This window comes from Carassius gibelio, chromosome A8 (genome assembly GCF_023724105.1).
Source record: "Carassius gibelio isolate Cgi1373 ecotype wild population from Czech Republic chromosome A8, carGib1.2-hapl.c, whole genome shotgun sequence".
NCBI classification, from domain to species: Eukaryota; Metazoa; Chordata; class Actinopteri; order Cypriniformes; family Cyprinidae; genus Carassius; species Carassius gibelio.
The window spans coordinates 22456758-22483067 of record NC_068378.1 but is presented as its reverse complement, the minus strand read 5'-3'; the positions used below and the strand labels follow the sequence as shown (position 1 = coordinate 22483067).

General features: G+C 36.4%; 1 protein-coding gene across 6 annotated transcripts in view; it reads right to left on the bottom strand.

Annotated features, from left to right (window-relative positions):
- Positions 1–320: 320 nt before the first annotated feature.
- Positions 321–26310, bottom strand: part of LOC128018900 (disabled homolog 2-interacting protein) — a 78692-nt gene continuing 52702 nt past the window's right edge. For 4 of the 6 annotated variants that reach the window (XM_052604765.1, XM_052604769.1, XM_052604768.1 and 1 more), the window contains 13 exons: positions 22506–22662; positions 20770–20868; positions 19983–20537; positions 12513–12657; positions 11676–11820; positions 10384–10620; positions 9727–9928; positions 8634–8812; positions 6272–7160; positions 4720–4872; positions 3450–3652; positions 3129–3216; positions 321–943 (listed from right to left, as the gene is read on the bottom strand). In XM_052604765.1, the coding sequence (XP_052460725.1) occupies positions 776–943; positions 3129–3216; positions 3450–3652; positions 4720–4872; positions 6272–7160; positions 8634–8812; positions 9727–9928; positions 10384–10620; positions 11676–11820; positions 12513–12657; positions 19983–20537; positions 20770–20868; positions 22506–22662 (3220 nt within the window). In that variant the 3' untranslated portion in view covers positions 321–775. The remainder of the gene's footprint in view (positions 944–3128; positions 3217–3449; positions 3653–4719; positions 4873–6271; positions 7161–8633; positions 8813–9726; positions 9929–10383; positions 10621–11675; positions 11821–12512; positions 12658–19982; positions 20538–20769; positions 20869–22505; positions 22663–26310) is intronic. The other 2 variants (XM_052604766.1, XM_052604770.1) reach the window with 1 other exon arrangement.

Genomic DNA, 26310 nt, shown 5'->3' with positions numbered 1-26310 from the left:
GTGTTGATATTGAGCGTTTGCAGAGGGGTTAAAGTGTGTTATCATCTTTGCCCTGTCTAGAAGCAGTACCTGAATGTATAATTGCAGCTTACATTGTTTTTCATTTTTCTTTTTCTTCTAAATAAAGTACAGCAGACCTCAGCACAGGAAATACACACCATACGAAAAAAAAAAATCTATTTTCTCTGAAAAGCCCATAAAAAACTATATACATTAATGAGGTGCGTTACCTTTATATAGACTTATATGTTATGCAAATACAAAAAAAGCGAGTGGTTTGTGCTACTGCTGCCGTGGAGTGACACAAGCAAGAAAAATGGTAAGAAAATTATGTTTTCATTAAAGGTACAATAAAAAGAAAATAGTTTTTCAACAAATAATAACATACAATATGATTTGTTACCATCATGCTAAGTCCAATCAAAAGGTGTATATGCACAGTTCAAATCTAGAGGTGATACAGAGTTTGGTCACGGCTTATATCGGTGACCAAGCGGCTCTCTTGACAACGGCTATGAATGAAGCATCATGGGACATCTTTTCGTGGCTAATCTAAAAGGATTCAAAAAGACACATTAGCCTTTAAATACTGAGCAAAAAACAACATTGTGCAACTCCAATTAGTTCCCCAAAAGAGTTCCTTTCGACCCAGTACTAGGGACTTTGTGAAGTAAATTTAACCCCGCCGGTGCACCTTTTTTCCGTACTGTAAGAGAGTTACCCATAGCCCTTGACCGTCACTAGGCCCATAGGCCTTTGTGTGTTTGTGTCCACGCTAACAGTTGCTGCTGTTCCGGAATTCACCGTTTTCTGTGATCTGCAGCTTGGTAGGGTTTGTGGGAGAGATGCCGTTCCTCGTTTGCATGCTGTAACGATCCTTCAGCTGAGACAAAGCACTCATTAGCCGGGCATTTGCAGCGTCCAGGGATGCGATTCTCTTCTCCTGTGGGGAGTGACCATTAATGGAGGTCAGATAGGAGAAAATTATTACCAGTGCCTGATATTTAATGTTTAATTAAAGTATTTCTACTCTGCAATGGACGCAAGTTGACTGGCAGCATCTATAACCCATTAAATGAATTTGGGTTGAATTTAATTTGAATTTGAAAATGAGTTTAAATTAAAATGAATGCATCCTTGTCTTTATAAAATAAATCTATGATATAAACAGTCTTAATAATTTTGATGAGTGCTAAAATGAATCCACAGTGGGTGGATTTTATGCTCATCAAACGGTTTATGAGAGGCGCTGATAGTCCCCGGAGGATACGGGTGTTCATCATTAAACTTTCAGATACATTAACACCATTAAACCTCAAAGACCAACTCATAACATTCTGCTGAAATCTAAACCAAACACAAGAGGGTGCCATGATCCTGCAAACGAGTAGCTGACGATCCATACAAACATTTAAGACCATTAGTGGAAATGCTGCTTTTTTCCTGTTTGATAGAAAATGATACATTATTACATTATTATCAGCATAACAACTTGAGTCAAAAGTTAACATTGATTTTTTACTATTCAGTATGCACCCTTCATGACAGCTGCACTCAAGCTGACACAGACTGACGATCATGTTCTCTAGCCTGATTTGAAAATGATCCAAAAAGCATCTTTTGTTGCAATGGAATTATATATATATATATATATATATATATATAAAAATCTTGCTCACATGCTCTGATAATAATAGCTTTGTAGGTCTATACTTACTTTATTTGGATAATTGAAAAACAACAACAACAAAAACAGTTAAATTTTATTCTGTTGCATAAAACTGATTAAAAAAAATATATTGATATTTAAATGTAATATATTTTCCATCCAATTTCATTGCTTTACTTTCAATAAAGTGTTGTTGTTTTATTGGCTTGTATTTTTAAAATTCAGTATAATTAAAATTATCAAATTAAATGAATAAGTTAAATATATACAGTACAGACCAGAAGTTTGGACAAACCTTCTCATTCAAAGAGTTTTCTTTATTTTCATGACTCTTTGAAAATTGTAGAGTGTCACTGAAGGCATCAAGGGCTATTTGACCAAGAAGGAGAGTGATGGGGTGCTGCGCCAGATGACCTGGCCTCCACAGTCACCGGACCTGAACCCAATCCAGATGGTTTAGGGGTGAGCTGGACCACAGACTGAAGGCAAAAGGGCCAACAAGTGCTAAGTATCTCTCGGGGAACTCCTTCAAGACTGTTGGAAGACCATTTCAGGTGACTACCTCTTGAAGCTCATCAAGAGAAGCCAAGAGCGTGCAAAGCAGTAATCAAAGCAAAAGGTGGCTACTTTGAAGAACCCAGAATATGAAATATTTTCAGTTGTTTTTTGTTATGTATATAATTCCATATATAATTCCACATGTGTTAATTCATAGTTTTGATGCCTTCAGTGTGAATCTACAATTTTCATAGTCATGAAAATAAAGAAAACTCTTTGAATGAGAAGGTGTGTCCAAACTTTTGGACTGTACTGTGTGTGTCTATATATATATATATATATATATATATATATACATATATATATATATATATATATATATATATATATATATATATATATATATATATATATATAATAAAATAAATAATTATTAAAAAGCAATTTTGGCTTTGTTTTTCAGAATTTTCCGTTTCGGCCAAGAATTTTCTTTTCCGTACATCCCTAAAATATATACAGTATATACTGTTACAAAGTAAAAGTATTTACTATCATTTTAAATGTCACTTAGTTCAAATGGAATAATTTATTTTATTTTGTTATCACTGACATCAAACTTTTGAGCAGCAGTATATGTATACAGCTTTTAAAACATTATGCAGTTCACTTAAATAGCACTGCTGTGTAACCAAATACTTCAAGTTCATTAATTTTTTCCATAAGTGTCTCAATTTTATATGAGCTCATTAAACCATATAATAATTATGTAAAAATTTGATAAATGCTGTTTAAAGTAGTCTTCAATGGCGTATAGCATGTAAACGCAAAATATTTCACATAAATTAAGCTTCTGGATTTAAATGCACCAGCTGAATGACATGATTTGATTACAATAAACACTGCCTTGACTGACTTGGAAATGATTAAAAACATATAAAGGGTGATTAGATATTTAATTCACCTGGGCTTCGATGATTTTCTGTTTGGAGTCTACAATGGCCTGCATGTCTGTGTGATCTTTCTTCAGCTCCTCTTCAACTGACATCAACCTGAAACATAAAATTGCCATATACATCTTTATACTTCACATGCTACTTAAGTGCTTAACTGAACTAGAGAGTAATACTTCAAATACCATCAGAAGTTTATCTAGGATTCCTAAAGTCTGAAATCCTTGTGATATCTAATGGATCACACCTTATGGGGTTTAAACCTACAATGTTTCTGTTTCTTGACCGGATTTTTAACCAGATGGTAACACCACCTCAAAACAAATCTTCACCTGGTGATGATGCTTTTCATCTGGTGCTCTTTCTCATCCTGCTGCTTCCGTAATCTCTCCTCCGTGTCCTCAAGCCGGGACTGGTACTCCAAGAGCATCGTCTGGGTTTGGTCATCCTGGCTCTTTATGTGAGATTCATACTCCTCCAGCTTCTTAGCAGAAATACGCAGCTTTTCCTGCAGGACCGCAACCTCCTGCTGATACTGAGGAGGAGAAAGAGAGAATGAAGTACTCTAATAGCAGGATTATGGAGCAACAAAAGCTGTGTAAAGAGGGAGTTCTCCGGTGTGTACGGCTGGGGTTTGAAATGCATATTACTCGATCAGAGCCCTGCTAATCATCTTGTATCTGTCTGCTAAGCCTGGGAAATCCAGCAAAGCTGTATGAAAAATATCTAGTAGGTGCTACAGAATATATCAAAGATGAATTCTGTAGTTCAGAGTAGTGCATGCTGCTACTATATATATATATATATATATATATATATATATATATATATATATGTGTGTGTGTGTGTGTGTGTGTGTATCAATATATTCATCTATCTCTCTCTCTACATCTATATTGTAAAAAAAAAAAGTTGCATTTGCTAGAAATAAAGGCAGCATATCTTAAACTTTTTAGCTCTTCAAGTATATTGCTCTTTTTTTAGAGATGTTTGCATATTTTATATATATATAAAAATAAGACAGACATATTGATTTAGAAAATGTCTTTTTTTGCTGTGTTGTTGCTTCAGGCTATTCAGAAACTAAGAAAGTGATGTATGAAATGTTTTATGCAAATGTTTGGAGAAGAAAGTTTTGCAGACAAGTCTGAACCAGAAGTGTGCTCTCCACTACGTAGTGATTTGAGCCTGTCCTCCTGAATTAAAACTCAAAAGTCAGCTTCATCTAAAGTCTATTACAATTGCATTGTTGCTCTTCATAAGAATCTACCTGTCTGCAGTTTGACATCCACAGTTTACAACAAGTTCGGTGTCACATTGACCTAATTAATATTTATTAGGTTTACATGACTGGTCATTCCAGGAAGGTTACCTAGCAACATTAGCATGACCTAAATAATATCAACATCGTCAACATGTCCTCACAGAAAGTCTATCATATTCAAGAGATGACAAATAGTGAAACTAGCTAACATATTTTACAGGAAATCTTCTATGTGCCGTGGGAGGCTAGATTTTGATCACACAAACAGTAAGCCTGCTGTTTTTCTGCATAAAGTATACTGCTGTTTTTTGTGCCGTCGGATGAGGTCTCATTATTACCTTTTCAGTTGGTGTGAGATCCTCCTTGTTTGGAAAGTCCTCCCGGTGTTTCGAATCTGGGTCAATTGCCTCCTGCTCCAAATATTGCACATTCATATTCAGCAGCCAAGCAGCAGTGCGGTTCAACGCATTGGGATTCACAGGAGACGGAGCCTAATAAAAGTTCGTTCAAACACACACAGACACAAAAACATTATTGTATCATAATTGGTCATGCTTACATCTACATGAGACTAAAATTAGGTTTTACTCATACACACAAACAAGTGCCTTAAAACTTTTCAAGGTGACAACAACACTTGTGCTCACTAGGAAAAACACTTGATCATTTTTTAAATGAAGATTCATTCTGCAGACATCAAAGGAACCGTCTGGACAATGCGAGCAGTCATTTAATCACTAGCCCAGTGTTTGCACTCAAGCAATTAATTCTGCTTGTCTGCTCTGTTCTTTTCGCCTTTGACGGTGAGAGGGCTGTGCAGTCGTCTCAACCTTACAGCCACCAAAGACTCATTAACCCCTGAGAGATCTGAGTGCCAATTTGTTTAAAGTATATCAGCCGAGTGCTAGCTAATTTCGTTGTATATAAATCAACTATGGGAATGTTGCAACTAACCGACCTAGTGAGACACAAAGGATAATTGGTTTTAAAATGCTATCTCTTGAGAACACAGAACTTTGAAAAGCATCTTTCTTTTGAACTGTAGCAATAAAAACAATAGTTCAGTTTTACAACATTTCTGAAAAAAAATAAAAAATGTGAGCGGCGCCTGCTTAGCAAAACTTGTCACCACAATGCTAGTTGTTTGTGTGTTGCTGCGTGTTTTCTTGGATGTTCTGAGTCTTTTTAGCACATATGGATTGCTAGGGTTATCTGTTGGGATGCCAGGTGGTTGCTTACTAGGACAACTCAAGAAGGACCAACCCTTAATCCTCAAAGATATTCTGATCTCCCGATATAACTTGGGTCTTTAATATAAGTTTATTATATTTTCTATAATAATTTAATAATTTAATTTTTTAATAATAATTTTCTATGTTTAATTTCCTAAAAATAAATAAATAACGACAACATTTGTGATGGCATACAGAGGCTAGCACATGATGCAGAAAAAATATTTAATGGCAATGACTTCACACAAATTATGAATTAAGGTTATCTTTTATTATTTCATTTTCTCGTTGTAGTTAAATAATATAAATAATAGCTTGTTTTTTCCCCTGCATGTCATTAGTGGGGCTCCGGAATGCCAAACAAAATAAAATAACAATAAAAATAAACAAATACATATATAAAAATATAAATGTCTAACTAAAATTAATAAAATAAAATAAAATAAAAGCCATAAAAAATAAGATAAAAAAAAAAATGCATTAAAACCTAAACCTAAATTGTATCGGGTATACTTGAACTGTAACAAGCAAAATAAATGAATAAAATAAAATTAATGAATTAATAGAATCTGCATTATTCAACAAGGACGTCTTTGTTAAATGAAATGTCAATTTTCGTCAAAAGACAATAAGAAAAAAAGTGTTTTTCTAAACTCACTTGTTTGTGTAGGGTGCGCTGTTTAGATTCTGGACTGTCCCCTTTGGAGGACGACGACTGCTGCCTCAGTCTGGTGCCACTGCTGGGCCAGTCAGGAGATGATGACATCATACTTCCACTGGAGGGGCGGGGGTACGGTGCAGTGTTGAGCATGTTGGGTGGAGTGCGGCCCCTTGTGACGGTTGGAGGCGGCTGGTCTATCCTGCGCTGCGGCCCTGTGCTGTTTTGGCGTGGTACGTTGGCTTGGTGTTGGGTCTCTGTGAGGGACAGTTGTCTGCGGGCGAACTCTCCAGAGCACCGAATGAACTCGTCCCCATTGCTGCCCCCTCCGCCACTGGCCCCCGTGCTAGACTGGCTCAGGAATGGGTGCTTTGACCCTGCAGTAGCTGCTTCCTCTGCGTTACTCTGGGAGCTGATGGAGCTCTGGCATTCAGATCCAGAATCGGCCACTGTGCGGGGCAATCCGGTGGCCATCTGGTAAACGGGGTTCTGAAACGAGAGCGGGGCAAGCAGCTGGGACCTTCCTGGGGCGGTTTCTGTACTCAGTGTAGTGGGGGTCTGGCCTGCCCTCCTCAGGGTCGGACCACTGGGTGTGTTGCCCTTAGCGGTGCGGGTGGTCCACATCCCTGTGCTCTGGCCAACGGAGGTCTGGCTGTCATTGATGGGGTCGCTGAAGGAGGTGTTGGGCGCGCTCTCAAGAGAACGACTGTCCTGCAGGTCCACCATTGACAAGCTCTTGCTGCCGTTGGGGATCTGAACTTCTGGCTCGTTGGTCTCCGAGTAACTGGAACTGCGGGCAGGTGACGGCTGGATCACAGAATTCTTTGTTACGAAAAACAGATCCTTGTTTTCGGGGGTCGGTGAGGGCAGCCGTGTGAAATCCACCAACCTGTCCAAGAGTCAACGGGACAAAATGAAGATCACAGCTTTTCCAGTCTTGCTCATTTGCATGGCTAACGGATGTGCGTGTGCTAATGTGACAGTAAAAAACATGTACACCAAGTCTCATGACGGAAAAACAGCTTTTATTCAAGACTACATTACAATATATGTCTTTGATTACTGTGCTAGAGAATAAACCACCCTGAAGTAAAGGAAAGAATAAACAATGTCTTGCTTGGTGCAAAACAAATTTGTTTCTCATGGATAAACCTGGCAACATTAACTGCATGCATTATATTATCAGTTTCTATATTAACACTGTCATTCAAAATTTGGGGTCAGTAAAATTTAGTTTGGAGAGAAATTAATTCTTTAATTCAGGTAATTTTAAATAAATGCTGTTCCTTTCAACTTTCTCTAAACTAAAGCAAATAATCTTGAAACCAATGTACAATGGTTTTCTCAAAGATTTTAAATGTCTACATATTAAAATATTCGTACTAACTGTTTCCAACACTGATGATAATAATAAATGTTTCTTCAGCACCAAATCAGTATTATAATTATTTCTGAAGGATCATGTTACACTGAAGACTGGAGTATGATGCTGAAAATTCTGTTTTGGTATCACAGGAGTAAACTAAATTTGAAAGCGTATTCAAATAGAAAACATCTATTTTGAATTGTAATGAAATTCCACAATATTACAGTTTTTACTGTATTGTTGGTGAGCATAAAAGACCCCTTTCAAAGCATTCAACAGATGCTTTTATTCAAAGAGACTGACTGTGCATTCAAACAGTATGTGTGTTTCGTAGAGATCTGAACCCTTGATCCTGAGATTGCTGTTACATTGCTCTTCTAATAAAGAATAAATAAATAAATTAATGTAACAGAGAGTTAGAAAGTAAATAGTCAGTAAAAGATCTGAAAACTGATTATTAAATCGTGGAGATATTATCAGACGCAAGTAATCTTCTTTGAAAGCACTGGGTGATCAGTGGAGCAGCAAGAGAAGATGTGGTGTTGACCAAAAACCTTGTCTGGAACATGTTTTACAACTTCATTTTTATCATATTCTACAACAAAATTATACAGATTTTACTAGCTTGCAGTTTTTCCTCTCAGCATTATTTACATTTCACAATGTCATGTTTAAGGCTCTCACCTAAATATATTATGTGTGCTTTAAAAGTATTTGTCTGATTTCACAGACAAAGTAGCCATAAACTCGCATGTATCACATCCCAGATCCCACAGAATCAGAAGTCTTTGGAGTTTTATTTTTAAGTTTGTACATTTTTTTTTTTTGTTAATCTTCAGATCATCGGTTTCTCAATTAAAAGCCTAAGTAATGCCAAAAAAAGATAGTATTTTTGCTTGCCTGTTAAACTGGATATTTCTTATTACTTTCGGATTGACAATAACCAGACTGAAAGTGAAAAGTCTGGCTACATAAGACATTTTTTCCTTGACCTACCCTGTGATCTCACTGTCCATGACCATTTTCTGCAGACCGGTAGACAGGCTGCTGCTGGGTAGAGTGGGGGAACCCACACGCTCGGTGGGAGATGACACAGGGGGTCCGGTGGGGTTCGTCAGGGCTGAATTCACATCCCGCAAGATCCGTGCTAAAGGACCCAGCTTAGTAATAGTACTCTGCAACACAATACAGAACTGTGAATGACTGGATTTAAACTTTAAAACGTAAAAACTTAAAACCTTAAACTTGATAGAGCATGAAGGTACAATATCACTACAGAAAAGCCACCTGATATAAAGTTTTGCATGTTATTTCAGTACAGTTTAAAGCTAAAATTACAGTTATTTCACTGTTTCAATGTTCATAGGATTTTGTTATCGTATCATGAATAAGCCTGGCCAAGTTAATCTTAGTTAAGCGTGTGAATCTTAATGACTAATTGTTGGTGTAAATCTGGACATTTCTATTAAAGGCACACAATTCAGCCAAACAGCAAGCTGAATTTTAAAACTATAACTATTTTATGGTTTATAGCAACTTGGTCTATGATCATATATCATATATCATTGACTGTAGTTCCTCCAATCAAAATTCAGAGCCATTGTTATTTGTATTTTATCTTATCCATTTACATCAGATAATCACTTGATAAACTAAATTAAGCTCTTTGTAATTTTTTTTAAGAATGTATTTTTCTGATCTCAAATTACAGTTTCTGTTCGGTGAGAGTTGTATGAAGACACATATATATGGGAAGTCATGGCCTAGTGGTTAGAGAGTTTGACTCCTCACCCAAGGGTTGTAGGTTCGAGTCTCAGGCCGGCAATACCACGACTGAGGTGCCCTTGAGCAAGGCACTGAACCCCCAACTGCTCCCCGGGAGCTGCAGCATAAATGGCTGCCCACTGCTCTGGGTGTGTGTTCATGGGGTGTGTGTGTGTGTGTGTGCCCACTTTGGAGAGCACAAATTCTGAGTATGGGTCACCATACTTGGCTGTATGCAATGTCACTGTCACTTTATAAGTACATTACAATCTAATTAACATTTTTAGCAAAACATTTCAATATTTGTTGAATCGCAGGACCTCACCTGATCGAGCTGTGAGATGGCTTCGGACAGGAGAGAATGGAGTGTGGAGAGTTCACGGCCCAGGTCAACGTAACCCTCGAAGCCTGCCGTGTTTGAGATGGTCTCGGGGTTGGAGATCTCCAGCAGGAAGCGCTCCATGCTGGTCCATTCATGTTCCAAGAACTGATTCATGAAGGACATGTACTCCTCCTTGCTGCCAAACCTACAACAAAAAACACAGTAAATACAGTTTGAAATAATGTGTACAAGAGTTCATCAGTATGTTCAGATAACAAACTTACCTGCTACCACAGGGGTATGATGCATTAAACCCATGATCAACATCAAATCATGTTAGATGTTATAGCTTAATGATGTAACTTTTTGATGTAAAATATTTAATTGATGTTTAAATGAATATTTCAATAATTCAGCAAAGCAATCACGTTGTCGGTTCTCTGATGTGAGTCAACGGTCACCAAACAAGCAATTAAATAAATGAAATATTTCACATTTTTATTAAGTGTTTTATTTTGATTGTTTTTTTATTTTTATTTTAAGTCGATTCATTTTAGTTTAACTCGTTTATGCTTTAATTCATTATTAATTCCCTCATGAGGTTTGCGAACACCCAGTTTGGTGGAAATAATCTATAGTTGTACGCACGAACACACTCACTTGGTGAAGTTGGCGAGGTTTTGTGTCACTTTGGCAATGAGTGTCAGTGTGCGGGCGGTGCGGTCGTCAGGATATTCCTGCATGAGGCTGAAGAGCGAGGGCGACATGATGGCAGGACACAGGAAGCGCAGGAAAAGAGATGCACTGATCAGGCGTTCGCTGATGTCCGGTCGGCCTCGGTTACTGCACTCCTGCCTCCAGGATGCAAACACTTCTTTGAGCTCCCGAGGAAACACGCTAGAGTGGACAGACAATAAAGTGATTTGATCAGAAAAATATGACGGCGAATACCACATTTTTATTACAGCAAAAAAAGTATACAGTATACTGTTCTGGAGTTAATGATGACTTTGAACTAGTGAGCTGAAATACCGTCTAACACTGCTGAGTAACTGCTTAGTAACAAACAGGCCCAAAAACAACAACACTCCCACTCAGTTCTGCATTCCCACAGCAAATCACAATCACCGTGTGCATTTAATTAAGTGTTAACAAACGCGTGACAGCATCCTCTCCCACAACACTTTCACTGCTACACCCGTTAACCATTACTCCCACCTTCAATTTCCACATCACCGCCATAAGGACGTCCCCTCCTGCGACCTCTAGGTCACCACAATCTGCCGTTTAAGTTGCTCTTTTCGAGACAGAGAGACACTTAAAAGATGGCGCACAACAAAACCGCGACAAAGTTAGACACAGCTTATCAAGATCCAGTTTAAGATCCTCCTCAAAGGGAGCAAAATTACATTCCTCTGATGGAATATCTTGCACTAGGGAATTGCAGGAGGGAGTAACTTCATATCGCAGCATGGTTTTGCTAATACGTAGGTAATGAATGAGGAACAGCACAGTCACTGTGAGGACAGATGGAGACGTCTCACTTCTTATTAGTCTTACTTTGCCAGGCATCGTGGGCTTCCTGGAGAAATGACAAGATTGCTAGTTCTGGAGCTGCCTAGAATTAATTTAAAAGCACCCCAAAAACCCTTTGTGGGTCATAATATTCTAGCGGGTTTTTATTAAGCATCTACATTTCTGAATTTGGTAGATGCTTATCATTCAAAATGCGTCTTTTTAATCAGTTCATTTATTGCCTGAGATTCAAACCATGGCCCAAACTGTGCCTATATATATGCAATATTGACCAATCAGTTTCTAACATTAGAACTAACAATTTAAATATTAAATGAAACATGTTTGCAATAAAAATAAGATTTCTATAAATCTTTCTAGGGCAGGCAGTTGCTGTGTGCCGACGCTGATGTGAGAAGTGAATTTGAAGGCATTACCAGTAAGAATTGATGATCTTGCAGAAAGCCAGCTCACAGCACATCTTGAGGTTGCTCTGGTGCTCGTGCAGGTCACTGGAGGAGCACTTGGACGGATCCACCTCGCAGTTCTCGTCTGACTCATACAGGGCTTTGATGAACTCACCTGGGACGGAGAAAGTAAACAATGCAGAAAACCTCGTTTAGCACAGAAAGCGTGCAGCCTGCTGCAATACTGTACTGTACAACAATGACTGATTACTAATGATCATTAGAAATGAATATCAATTTTCGAAAAATGTTTACAAATTCTACCCATCAGATGAGCTGCATAATAAAAGCTGATTTATTTAACATTGCAAAATAAACACCATCTTTGAAGAACTGATCCCAAAATGAAGAAAATGTTTAAACACATTTCAATTACATTACTTGAGTCAACTGAATATGAATCACTGACTCATTCTTTAAGTAAATAAATTATTTAAAGAAAGATTTGGTTTTACTTTTTATGGCAAAAAAAAATGAACAAAATAACTAACTGCAACATTACATAATATAAAACTATCCTATATGTAAACTGCAACACTTTTTCACAGACTATACTTTTGAAAGTATTTCCCCAGCATCAGATAAACTCTTTTGAGGGAAACCTAGATTAAAGATTTCCCTCCTCACTTGATTTTGCACCCATAATTGACTTGATATCTTAAATAATTGAACAAAACTTAAAAACACATACTTCACACACAAACAAAACAAACAAAAAGTTTGTGAAAATTATTGATTGTATATTCTCACAAGCATATCTGATGGTCTCCAGAAATAGTAAGGAAAGTATATTTCACTTTTTTTTACCTAAAGCGTCCTGAAGGTACTTCTGTCCCACTAACTTCAGGTACTCCTCTATAGCTTTAGTAGCCAGTGTGTTTTCACGGAATATGAGATGCTCATTGTCTCCGCACCGATCCACCTCCGACATCATCAGATCTGTCAGAAAGTCCTGAGGAGGGCAAAACATTAAGAAGTCTTTACTGATGTGCAGCATTTCTAGTCTTTAAATATTTGAAACCTTGGGTTTAAATTGCAAATGGTTCCCCCTGACTCCCATTTGTCAGATAAACAAAAAGTTTCGCCCAAACTCATTGGCTGAGTGTACTGTGCTGTTTCCTCCTTTCTTTCCCCATCTGCCCATCTTTGATCACTTTGCTTTTGAAGTCCCACATTTGATTTCGAACCATCCAGAACTGTGTCTGAACTGGAAAACAGCAAATGCCTCTGATGGGCCGGATGCAGGAGTTTTTTAATGGAGTCCAAGAGCATTGCTATTGACTGAATACACACAGCAGCTCCAATCAGGACATGTTCCAGATTGAGATGGTTATGGATATCCAGTGGGGGAGATGAATCATATGCAGTGATAGTGGGGTAATAGATGTCGTATAGTTCAGTGATGTCTTGTTGTAATATTCTTTCCCTCAATTCCTGTTTTACTTCTCTTATGATGTGAATCTCATGTGTCAGCTCCATCTTCACTGCACTACATCAGTTTCAGCTGAGCACATCCAAGACCTCAGAAGCCCACGAGTATGTATGTTCAAGAAATCCATTTGATATCTTGGGATCATTTAAATTGTTACTAGTCGAAAATCTTCTCCTCTGTGGTAGCTGTTAAGCAGTGATGACAAACAATAGATGTCAAGTTTAAAGACTTTAGAGCTTTGCCAAATGGGAAGATCTGAAGTGAATAACGACAGCATCTATGCACTTTTTTTGTTTGCACAGAAAGAACAAAAAAGCAGTCTGGAATGTAATGACAGGAAGTGTAATTAACTTAATTGCAATTCTAAGAAATTCAGCAGGTAATGACTTCGTGGGAAATCAAGTTTTCTTTTAAATTAAAGGTAACAGGTTTATCCAGATTCAGTTTTTATTAATTTGAATTCTAGTTCCTTTTCTAAATTCATATTCATTTAAATGTACCAATTTAAAAAGCATTTGATTCATTTCAGAATGACATTAAAAATATTCAACAAATTATATTTTTTGCATATTTTAATACTAAAGCACATTCAGTCAGTTATATCCTTATACTGTATATTCATAATGTTGTTTTCTTTTCTTTCTTTTTTTTTAACAATAATTACAAAATAGAAAGGTACCATGAAAAATATTAGTGGTAAAAAGTTTATTTTTTGTTCTCATTTTGTCCCCAAACAAGTCTTAAGTTTCCATATAATGATTATTAAATATGATACAGCAGAACTGAATTGATGCTAAACATTTCATGCTGGTTAGTGCTGGTTTAGGATGCATATCAAAGCTATATGCCAGCAGAACATATGATCCCACCAGCATCAAAAACACAATCTGGTCATAAGCTATGTAATGTGAGAGAGATGAAGGATCAATGTGGGTGGTGCTGTGCTACTGCTGTCAACGGAATCTCCTTAAAGGACATGTACGTGTGTGTGTGAGTGTGTGTGTGTGTGTCTACAGCTGGCCGTGATTTCTGCTGATGCCCTGGCGCTGGATCAATGATCTGCAGCAGATGTATGTCTGTGTTTTGAAAGATAGTGTCTTAGTCATTATTGCTAAAATTATCTCTAAAAGCACACTTCTGAGGATTCAGTCTCCTAAGCAGGTGTGCACAAAAATCTAAACCGTTGTGACACATTACACTTATATAAGACAAGAAAAAGACAGGATTTTCTGTGCTGCACAAAGCTCTCTCCACCATCACCGGTGGGATCAGGTGATAAGGGCATATCTGAGCTCTCCTCTTCCCAGTCAGGCAGAGGTGCATTGTGGTTATTACACTGAGAGGATCAAATGAGACCCAGTTTCTCGAAACGCTCTACATCTTTGGCAGGAGTCACAGCACTCGGTATTCAATTAAGACGTGAGAGCTTAACACAGTGAGCAGCACTCAGTGCCCATTCCCTGATGAGACTTATCCATACCCTCACCACTAATCAGTCAGCACCGAGTGCAGCGCATTTTCCCCGGCAAACCTGTCACATCCCATCATGCCTGTCTGTAGCTTAGCACCACAATCAGTACACATCTTCAAAAAGAAAACTATGGGGGGGTTTAAGGGAAATTAGTAGTTGTAAAGCAATAACTAGGCAAAATATACTATGCAATGTGCACTATTTTTAAGCAAATGATACATATGAAATAGTATGCAGCTATAAATGCTTATGGTGGTATGCAATGTTGTCACATGACCTCATTAGATTGCATGAGTGGTGCCCAGTTAAAGTGGGCATTTGTTGCCCAGTTTTGTTCAAAAATGTATTTGGCAGTCTGATCAAGTAACGAGTCACGAGAGAGATGTTAAAGTTTGTGGTTGATATTACTTTCAGAAAATGTGTCACAATGCAAGCGAAGTGCACTGCATTGCAGAATACTGTACATAGTGTGATTTGACAGATATAGTAGGTCATGCTTTTTACTGTATTTAAAGTTTGCATACCACTGAAAAGTTTGGCATCTATAATATTTTTACTGTCAAAAAACTCTTATGCTCAACAAAGGCTACAGTTTTTTTATTGGAACAACAGTGAAAACAGTATTATTGTGAAATATTACTACAAATGAAATTAACAGTTTTCTATTTTAATATATTTTAAAATACAATTTTATTTATATGATGCAAAGCTGAATTTTCAGCATCATTACTCCAGTCTTCAGAGTCACATGATCCATCAGAAATCATTCTGATATTCTGATTTGGTGCTCAAGAAACATTTCTAATCAATGGTTAAAACAAAAAAGTAATGCTGCATATTTTTGTGGAAACTTTCATGTAATCGTTTTTTTTTTTCAGGATTCTTTGATGATTTATTTGACATTTCCTCAAAATGGAAATATTATTTTTTTACATTAAAAATGTTTCCTGCTCTCCAATAACCTGCGGTAGGGTTGTTAGCATCTTGTTTAAGCTTCATGCATACAACAGTTTGAGGCAGGCATGAATAAGTAAGTAAGCAGTGGCTTGTTATAATGGCAATGTGTACTCTCAAGAGTCAGTTCATCCTCTGGGCGATCCACTAATGACCCCTGTCCCACAGGCCCTGCCTCCCTCGTGCACAGCCCTGCTGATAAATAATCTTTCAGACTTGCCATTACAGCTCAATTCTTTACGGAGCATGATCACATGAACCCGTTTGGCCCTCAAACCAGCAGCTGAATTAATAAAAGCTGATTAGCATGAGGCCTGGCACTTGGAATTTCCCTTGAGACAAACCCTGAGAGGACACTTTGAGTCTTTATGTGAGGTTAGATTCGTGAATCCCCCCCCCCACTGGCTCACATCCTCACACAGTACGATCAATACTTCCTGCACAAACAGACTGGATCTGTATCCGTGTGTCACAAAGCTTGGATTTAAAGTGTTGTGGATAAAAACTATTTACATCATTTAAAATATAATTCGATTAAATATAAAAGACAGGAAAGATATACTTATACACACCTTCTCATTCAAAGAGTTTTCTTTATTTTCATGACTATGAAATTGTAGAGTCACACTGAAGGCATCAAGGGCTATTTGACCAAGAAGGAGAGTGATGGGGTGCTGCGCCAGATGACCTGGCCTCCACAGTCACCGGACCTGAACACAATCGAGATGGTTTAGGGGTGAGCTGGACCGCAGACGGAAGGCAAAAGGGCCAACAAGTGCTAAGGATCTCTCGGAGAACTCCTTCAAGACTGTTGGAAGACCATTTCAGGTGACTACCTCTTGAAGCTCATCAAGAGAATGCCAAGAGTGTGCAAAGCAGTAATCAAAGCAAAAGGTGGCTACTTTGAAGAACCTAGAATATGACATATTTTCAGTTGTTTCACACTTTTTTGTTATGTATATAATTCCACATGTGTTAATTCATAGTTTTGATGCCTTCAGTGTGAATCTACAATTTTGATAGTCATGAAAATAAAGAAAACTCTTTGAATAAGAAGGTGTGTCCAAACTTTTGGTCTGTACTGTATGTGTATATATATATATAAAATCAATGGTATATTTAGGAGCTTTATTTAAAATTGACATATTGACATAATTATGTTCATATAAAATAACATAAAAACACTTGACATTGTATATTTATTTATTGCTCACTTTTAACTTTGGATAAAGCTATCTGTATCATGAAAATGAAAAGGTGTCACGTAAAGACATGACTTAAATGACTGAAATTGATTTAAATGTCTATATTCAGTATAAAATATACCATATTGTACACGTAACATAACTACTGTATATTTTAAATTGCAAATAATACCTATTTAGGAGCTTTATCTAAAATTGACAAGGGAAAATAATAAATAACATATGAAAACATATTTCTAGAAATAAAATGTATGCATTTATTTAATATGCCTATTTGCATTTTTGATAAAGTTTCTAAATAGACATTATGTAAATATAAATGAATTAATATATATACAGTATACAGACACACTATACTGTGTATATTTCATACTGATTACCTACAGTATAAACAGTGCATTTATAACAAGGGATAATAAATATGAAAAAAAATAACAAAAACACTTGATATTTCATATTTATATTTATTTATCACCCTTTGCTTTTAAAAATGATGAAGCTCCAAAATATGTATATGTAAATATACATACATGTAAATTATATATTATATACAGTAAATATTCTGTGTGTGTGTGTATATATCTATATCTATCTATCTATCTATCTATCTATCTATCTATCTATCTATCTATCTATCTATCTATATATATATATATATATATATATATAGACACATTATATTGTATAGATTCTATACCGAATACAAACTGTGAGTACATACTGTATTTTACCATTTACAGTTATGGTTGTCTAAAGATGTCTGATACATTTGCAAAGCTCAAATACACAGCATTTCCAGACTGCCTTACACATTTGATGGTTGCTTATTAGATCAATAAAGGTGAATGTCAAATTATGCAACTACACATTATGGATAGCTAAAACATAGGATAGATAAAATACTTTATTTACAGTATCCAGCTTCTGCTAATAAGAGACAATGCACTGGCTGACCAACTCTGGCCTTGTATAATGAGAGACAATACAATGGAGAGGGACCAATTAACTCCTATGTAATGAAAAACTGTGGCCTTATTGACTTACAGTACTGTGGTAATGACAGACCAGCCACTTTGTTAACAGTCTAAAAAATTACATAAGATATGTTCCGCAAAAATTGGTTTAAAGTGGAGTCGTGCCGTGATGGCAATATGTTGGAAAAAGTAACAGCTAAGAACTGCTTAAAAGCAGTTCATTCAACACAAAAGGCAAACAAGATCTTAAAATCTCATTCAAGCTTATCTAAACATAAGGCTTGTATTGCTGGGTTGAACAGACTAAAAAAAACCCAAAAAGCCCAGAGTGGCACTTGACAATAACATGATCGCATTTTCGAACAAATTGTTGTGCTAGTCCGTTATGATGCAACAATGCCTCGGATTGGTGTCAGAGTGCTGCAGCGGAAACAACTCTCTCTAACAGCATTTGATCAATAATGACAGGTGAATGACAAAGCGTCAGACAGTGCACATTTGTTTGTAATGTCATCTGATTCTAGGCTGATTTATGGTGAGTATCAGAGCCGTTTGTGCTCAAGCTAATGAGGGTAATCACAGCGCTCAGCACTCCTGTGATTAAATGAGGCGAAGCAGGCCACGTCTCTATTGTTCATCTCTATCATGAACGTATTTCACAGTAGGACATTTGATGGGTTTAGCGTAAGGCCTAGAACATCCTTTTTGTTTCTTACAGCAAAACTCACAACGAGGCAAATGCTTCAGGAAAAAAACTCTTCGAAATAACTGTCACAGTCAGCTTTTTTATACTAAGACATCTCAGACGAAATTTAAAATAACTCTGAATGTAGCATGGAAACTCAAAGTAGCACAATGATTGTTGAGTGTTTTATCTTGACAATGTACAAATCGTCCTGTCACTCTCTCGTTCGGTTGTCAGCAAACAGCATCGTGGGAGTCTATAATTAAACATCTTCCTAGATATAACAAATGCAGTCAGGCAACACATTTACTTTTCTAGTCAACATGAAAAGGCCTTTGCATCCCATTTTACAGTTTTTCTTAGTCACTTTCTCAAAACTACATGTACAACCTCCTCATCATCTAGTCATTTATAAACATCATAAAACCAGTTTCTCATTCTTTTGAACAAGTTGCGATTGCTTTTATACATTCATGCCATTGATTACGCACATTTATCTGCGGTTTCCAGCATTATCAGTTGCTAATGTTATGTTGCTCAAAATGTATTATATAGTTTTCTGTGCAATAGTCTTACCTTTCAAAACATCAAGTCTTTAGTTCATTGTATAACTCATTAAATGCAAAATGGTTCAACTAGTTGTCACAAACTGCCAAGCACTTTTTTAGTACACATTATTTTTAGACTTTTTGTAAATTTGGCATGAATTGTGCAAATAAATCTTGACTAATGAAGAGAATGTAGATCAACCAATGATAAACCATTTCTCTGAAATAGCTCAAAGGTTCATCTCATGAATCTTCAGTTGGAAAGCTATAATGTATATTTTTCAAATGTCAAGGATGATTCGAGAAATGTACCAAAGAGACTGAGAAAAAATGTAATTATGGAATGTGATGCATTTCTTGGTTGTGACGTTGGAAATTACAGCATTTTAGTGGCATGTTAAAAAAATAATAAATCAATAAAAAATTACTAGAATTAGTCATAGCAGTCATAGCATTTTGAGATTAGAATAAAAACAGAATTACAACATTAAAGTCAACTCAATACGAATAATGTAGTAGAAATATGAGGTTACAGTCTTAATATTTTGACAATGAAGTGTTGCGATTTAGTTAAATCTAGCATAGGATTTAGCAATAAGTAACACTGAAATGGCAACTGGTGGGTGACTTTAATCTCATATTACTAAGACTTTATTCTCTTATTGATACAACTTTATTCTCAAAATAGTAGAAACCTGATATCACAATATTACAACTTTAATCACACAATGCTATTCTGACTTTATTTTCAAAACGACACTAATTCCAAATAAGGTTGTTTGATTTGTTGTGTGCTTTCTGTAAGATTTACAATTATGTATCATATTTGTTAAATGCATTGTACAACAGTAGCCTGAAATTGCTATATTACATTAAATTCATTCACGTGATTCTAATGATGAATCATGCACAACAAGAGCAGGACCGTGCATTAGAAAAGAACATGGGGTGAACTGATTTCATGTTTACTTTAACGTAGCATAGCAGATTACAATGCATTTGTCTTACCTTGGCCTTGCCTGTGCTTTGCAAGATATGGACAAGTGCACAAGCCATCTCTTCCTTGTTCTTCACACTTAGCGCTGGCTCCAGAACTGAGCACATTAACATATAATTGTTAGTAATATACTCTGCAAACTCCTTGTACAGCTCCATGGGGAGGATGCTCATGCTCTGATATCGGGATTTCATTCGGACCATGGGTCCCGGACTCTTTCCTTTATTGGGATTCGGCGTGCTCACAGAATACCACTTTTCCACAAACTGCCGCCCGGTGACTGCTGCTACAGGGATATTGACAAGGCCCACGTAATTATTTTTGTCCTTCTTTTTCTTTTTGTCTGTTTCCTTGTAAAGATGCACGGTGATACTCTTAACCGAGGGTAGGTCGTTGAACTCAAAGTGCTCGCCCCAGAAAACATTGTCCGTTTTGAGTTTGCAGGTAGTCCGTGCATATAACGCATCATCCAGACAAAGTTCACAGAAGTATTTTTTCTTTGCAGGCAAATCCTTAGCTTCGATAATCCAACATTTCAGCATGTTTTCCACCCGACGGATGTTATCCTGCAGAATACAAAAAAAAGAAGAGAGAAAGCACTGCATTTTACAGCAACCTCTGCAACCTGCAGAAAGGAATTAGACAACCCCCTGTGCACTTTAAAAAGTTAAGCTGAGTTAATGCAGAGAAGTCGATCGGAAACTGTCAATATGTGAGACAGGGTATATGAAAAAGTAACATGCATAAACCTCATCAAATCTAGAATTACCCAGGATTCAGATGAATCATCCAGTTTACCTTGTTGGGATGCACAGCACGTCTCAAATTCTCCATCCATTTGTCTCTCTCTGCAGCTGACCGACATGAGAAGCATTTGCTTCCTGTTGAAGTAGTTACCTGCAGTTACAGATTACAATTATCAAATTTGCGGATGAGTGCATTAAGGGAGCTAGAAAGGACTGAAATGCAGATCAGGAGATGGTGGAAGTGAGCAGAGAGATCCACTGAATGCTACAGCACTCAATCAATGATTCATTTCCCAGGAGAGGAGAGCAATTACATTTGGAGGAAGAATAAAACTCTCAATAGCCCTATCAGACAGAATGCACTTAGATCAAACATATTTGAAGCATCACATGCGTTATCAGAGAGTAGAAATAAATGCATGCGCCTATAACAATTTTTTTTTTATATATCTAATATTCATCCCGAAAAGACCATCTGCTCACAGTCACACCATCCAGGTGACAAACTAAGTACTGGTCCACGTTTGAATACCGAGGGGTGAATTCACTAAACAACTGTGAGACTTTTGCATGCTGTGATTCAGAACAAAAACTGCCAGGCTTTATCTGCGCCGATGCACTGCTGCGTCTTATGTATTTTCATTTGTATTTAAGTTATATTTGAAATAAATATTAAAGGAATAAAGGAATAAAGTAATAAGTAATAAAAATTGCAATTGCAAAATCAAACGATTTTTAAGTAGGAATGTAAATTATATCTTAAAAAAGCAAAATATAATAAAAATGGAATCTTTAAAATGTATGTATATTTAGATAAATATATCGAAATAATGTAAATATAATAAATTGTATTTAAATATAAAATATTTATAATAAATTGCTAAATAAAAGTAACATTTAAATAATAGCCACAATATATTTTAAATATTTAAACACTGTAAACATTCACAAAAAAATAAATATAAAATATGCTTTTTTATTTATTTATTTTTATTTTTTTAAGTCAGCTCCTTCTTAGGGAATTCCACCCTAGAAACTCATAATAAAGCTGTACCCTAAATGTAATTCAATTTTCATATAGAATTTTGACTGCTATAATTCTCGTTTGCATTATATATGATTGAATAAATAGAGCAAACAGAGCATAATCCATAATAGACCTCTGGCTGACCCCTGCCTCATTCTTTGCAGCTGGCTTCTGCTGTACTGTAACAGTCATTGACTCCATATGAATTGGCCTCTCAGAACTCACCTCTAGTGTTCACACAGAGAACGAGAAGAGATGTTCAGACAGATGGGTCTCTCTTGCACACTTTGAGCAGGGGAAGCAAAGAGACAGCAAGGCCCTTCTGGTATTAAGCTCTGCATGCAGATGCCTGATTTATGTACGATACTACCTTACTGAGATTCATTCAAAAACCCTTTTTTTTTTAGTTGAATAACTATTCCTTTAAGGAAACCTGCATGCCTATTGCCTGATCACAGTTTACTTTGTCTGCACCCTCTGACCTTTTAATTATATAACCATCTGTTTTACGTGAGCCTTCTCTGAAACACACGTGAAGATCGTCAGTAACATGACCCATGGCTCCTCAATGACTACACTGCTGAACGGTGAGATTGCGCTGCTATTTTCTGCAAAGTATTTGATCTTGGCTAATGGCCTTGATGAAGTTTTAATGGGCCTTTGCTGCGTGCTATTTTGAGACTTGTCGGACATTAAAAGTCCTTTTGGGAAATTAATACATGGCTGTGACTTCAGCATGGCAGTGGGGTCAGCCAACTCACCTCAAAGCAGAAATCCTGTCCCAGGATGCTGCTGTGCACAGGTTTGATGAGCACTTCCTCCTCCATGCTGAGATCTAGAGCTTCTACTGCACTGCTGGGGCTGAGCAACGACTCGTGAGACCGTGATTCCTTCAGCCTCGGCATCAGATGGGATCTACTGGAGTGAAAGAGGATGAGAGGAACACATGCATCAGAGTCAAACGGGCATTTATAGTTTATTAGAAGTGAGATGCGATGCGAGCTGGAACTATTGTAGACGTTGGCATGTTGCACTGAGCACGGCATGAGCTGCTGACTTCTCACTGTCTGACTAGTCAGAGGTTCTGCTGCACTGCATACGAAAGCTGAAGCTTCCAGGCACCGGCATGACATATCTGATGGAGATCAGAGGGGCGGCGTTCTGGGAAATGATGAGGCCATGAGGCTTTTTCAACAAGTTGTAATGAGGGATCAAAAAGCAGCTTTGCCTAATTGGAAGTGAGGTGTGTCTCACACAGGAAATGGTAAACAAAGTTTGCCCTCCAGGTGAATGACCTTCACTCGGATGGGACTGTTTGAACGAGACCGCCGAGGGCATGTTGAGATGACCAGCACCGTCACAAAAAGGAAAAAGGAAGTGACACGCATAGACACACACACACAGAGTAAAAGGTGAAAAGGAAGTGTTTACAGCAAGTGTGACTTGTCTACTCCATGTTCCCTTTAGGAAATAAAACGTTGCTAATTTGTTAATTGTTTCTTTTAGATAATGATGAGATTAGGAAAGAGCAAATGGAGCAAATGAAGTCTGCTGTTAGGGTTTTTCCTGAGAATAATGATCTCAAATATGAGGAAAAACAAGACAAACATATCTTCTCTGAATTTTAGATATCTCAAAAATGGATATGGCAGATGGGGAACAAGTATATTTCATACATCAGTCCCGAAATGTACACAATAAAATAAAAGATAAAACAAGAACAACAACATCAAATAATTTAAATAAGTAAAATAATAACTACATTTTTACAAAAATGTCTGATAGAACCTTATAATAACCTGATAGGTGACCAAACGTATCATTAGTGTCATTATTTATTTATTCTAAGAAATATTAGGTCACACATCTAGAGAGACAACACACATCTAGAGACAAATATTTAAAAGAAACAACAAAGAACAAAAAAATTAATATTAAAATACACTATTTGTAATATTTGCTATATAACAAAGTACAAAATAAAAATAATATAATACTAAAAAAAATGCCACTAATAAATGTAGGCATCACAACTTTTTTAATGTACATTATGAAAAATTAATATTCATTCTGAGATTTAAGATAGCGCTTAATAGTGTTTTTTAATTATTCAAGTGAGCGATAAATGATGGCCGACATAATGTAAAATGTAAAAATAAGGATAATAAGTAGGAAAAATTACATATAAATATTTACTGATATGATGGCAAAAGATACTGCCTGATAAATAATATAGTACCTATTATAGTTTGTATTTGCTACTGCATAAATCAGGATCAGGATTGTTCTTGCATGCACTTTTGAGAGGCAGGGTTTAATCTGTTGTGACACATTCATGCTCTAGGTCACTAAAGTCATCTCATTCTACCAGTCCTGCAAATTACTACTGTATACAGTACAACCCAGAAAGGAGGAAAATGTGCAAGCAAATTGATTTTGTATGAGTCCTTGGGTAGTGAGTTGATATAACAGATGATGGAATTACACAGGCACACTGCTGCTAACAGAAATTAAAGCTGGCAGATCAAATTACCAATTATGAAATCGTGAAACATAAAAACTCCTTTGCAAAGTCTCAAGAAAGTTACAGGGCCATTTAGCTGTCCTGGTCCATGACAGTCAGAATGGGATATAAAGAACACAAAAAAAATACAGATCTTTTTCTGAAATTCCACAAGCTTCAAAAGAATGTACACGGCACCAGTCAAGGGATATAAAAAAAACACCTCTCAGTCAAATCTCATGGGAAGATGGCCATATTACCCTCCTGATGTCCAGCATGCGGCTGTTCATCTGTTCATTTTTCCTGACATGAAATAGATAAAGTCAAGCCAGCGCTTCGCAGGTCCCGTGTGTTTAAATGATTGATGAATGACTCACTGTGGACTGTGGGCTGATATTAAAACTCATGTAACATCTCTCTAGTGACTCTGTCAGCGAATCCACAATGACCTGAGGCGAACATATGTTTGCTGCAGCCATTGACCAAAATGACAAGGAAACTTGCTTTATAAATTTCGAGAATGACCGATAAGAGCAACAGGGACAGAAAAAGACGTATAAAGATGCTTTATAATATTTTTATACAAAATTGAATGAATTACATAACTAATATCACTCCACATTCTTTACTGTTCACTGATATTACCATATTTAAATGACTTTTCGAGGTTTGGGGAAATTGATTGTAGATTTTTATCATTATATAAGGATATATAAGGATAATTCATATCACCCGTATGTATTTGTGTTGTATTTGTACAACATTTAAAAGCTTTTGTATTTCTATGTGTTGCACCTTCAAGCAATGTTCAAGCATGGTCCAGTTCAAAAAGCAGTATAAAGATATTATATTAACAAGGTATAATAACGAAAAAGAAGGAATTTGACGAAGTGATCTCTGATGATTTTTACTATTTAAATTATTGTTATGTGTTCTTTGTATTTCGTGTTAGCATATGGGAATAAACGTGTAAATATATGTAGTAATTTGTAAATAATGTTAAGAATTAAGAAATTTGATGGTTATCAATATTCAGTGTAATAGGGGTAGGATTAAATAATCTTATGCTTCTTCATACTCCTTTTCAGACATGTTAAAGTTAATATTGTTTCTTTTTCTGCATTGTTTTATTTATATTTTTATTATACGTGTATATGTGTGTATACTATATTATGTTTGTATATGTGTTTATACATATATTTGTAAATGCATACATATACATACATTCTCTATTTTATACAGAGAGAGAGAGAAAGAGAGAGATAAACATATACTCAATTTAAAATTTGTAAACAATTGCTTAGCATTTTCTACATTTAAACTTTAATTAGCAGAGGAAATAAGGGATTGCTAAATGTTGCAAACCCCAAAACTGCATCATCTACACGAGCAGCAGCACAAGTCAATGCATGCACTAGTGTTAACTGCAAAGCCACATCTCTGAACAAGAAGGCAGAATATTTAAATGCTATCCAAATATTCTTTCTGGAACAATAAGCCCTGAAAATCATCTATTAGCAGACAAAAACACATCCTTCACACTATTAAATAATGCAAAGGTCAAGTAGACATCTGAATGGGCACAAACTTGTTCTATTTGTGCATGCATGGGCTCCTCTGATCAGAGAAGACTGGAGATGACTCATAGGAAATGTGAGACAGTGGAGGTGAAAAATATACTTTTTCACTGTATTAAAAAATCTGTTTAAAAGGCAAAAAAAAGAAGAAGTGTATAATGACAAACATTGTTTTTTTTGTACTTATTTTAAGAAACAATTACATTCATATCAAGTACATACAAATGTAAACCAGAAAAAAGCAAATAATAATAAAACCAACATTATAAAGTAAAATACAAATAAATAATTCTTAATAGAATCTCAGTTTTGGACCCTGTTGAGTGTGGAACTGTTTTTTTTTTTTTTTTAGAAATGCAATATGCCCTTTTTTTGAAATAAGTATGCTTTGTCATTCTTCCTGTCTACATCATGATCATCAATACGACAATAATCACTAAGATATTCAGACATCAAAGCTCCATTCTGTGTGGCTACTACAAAAAA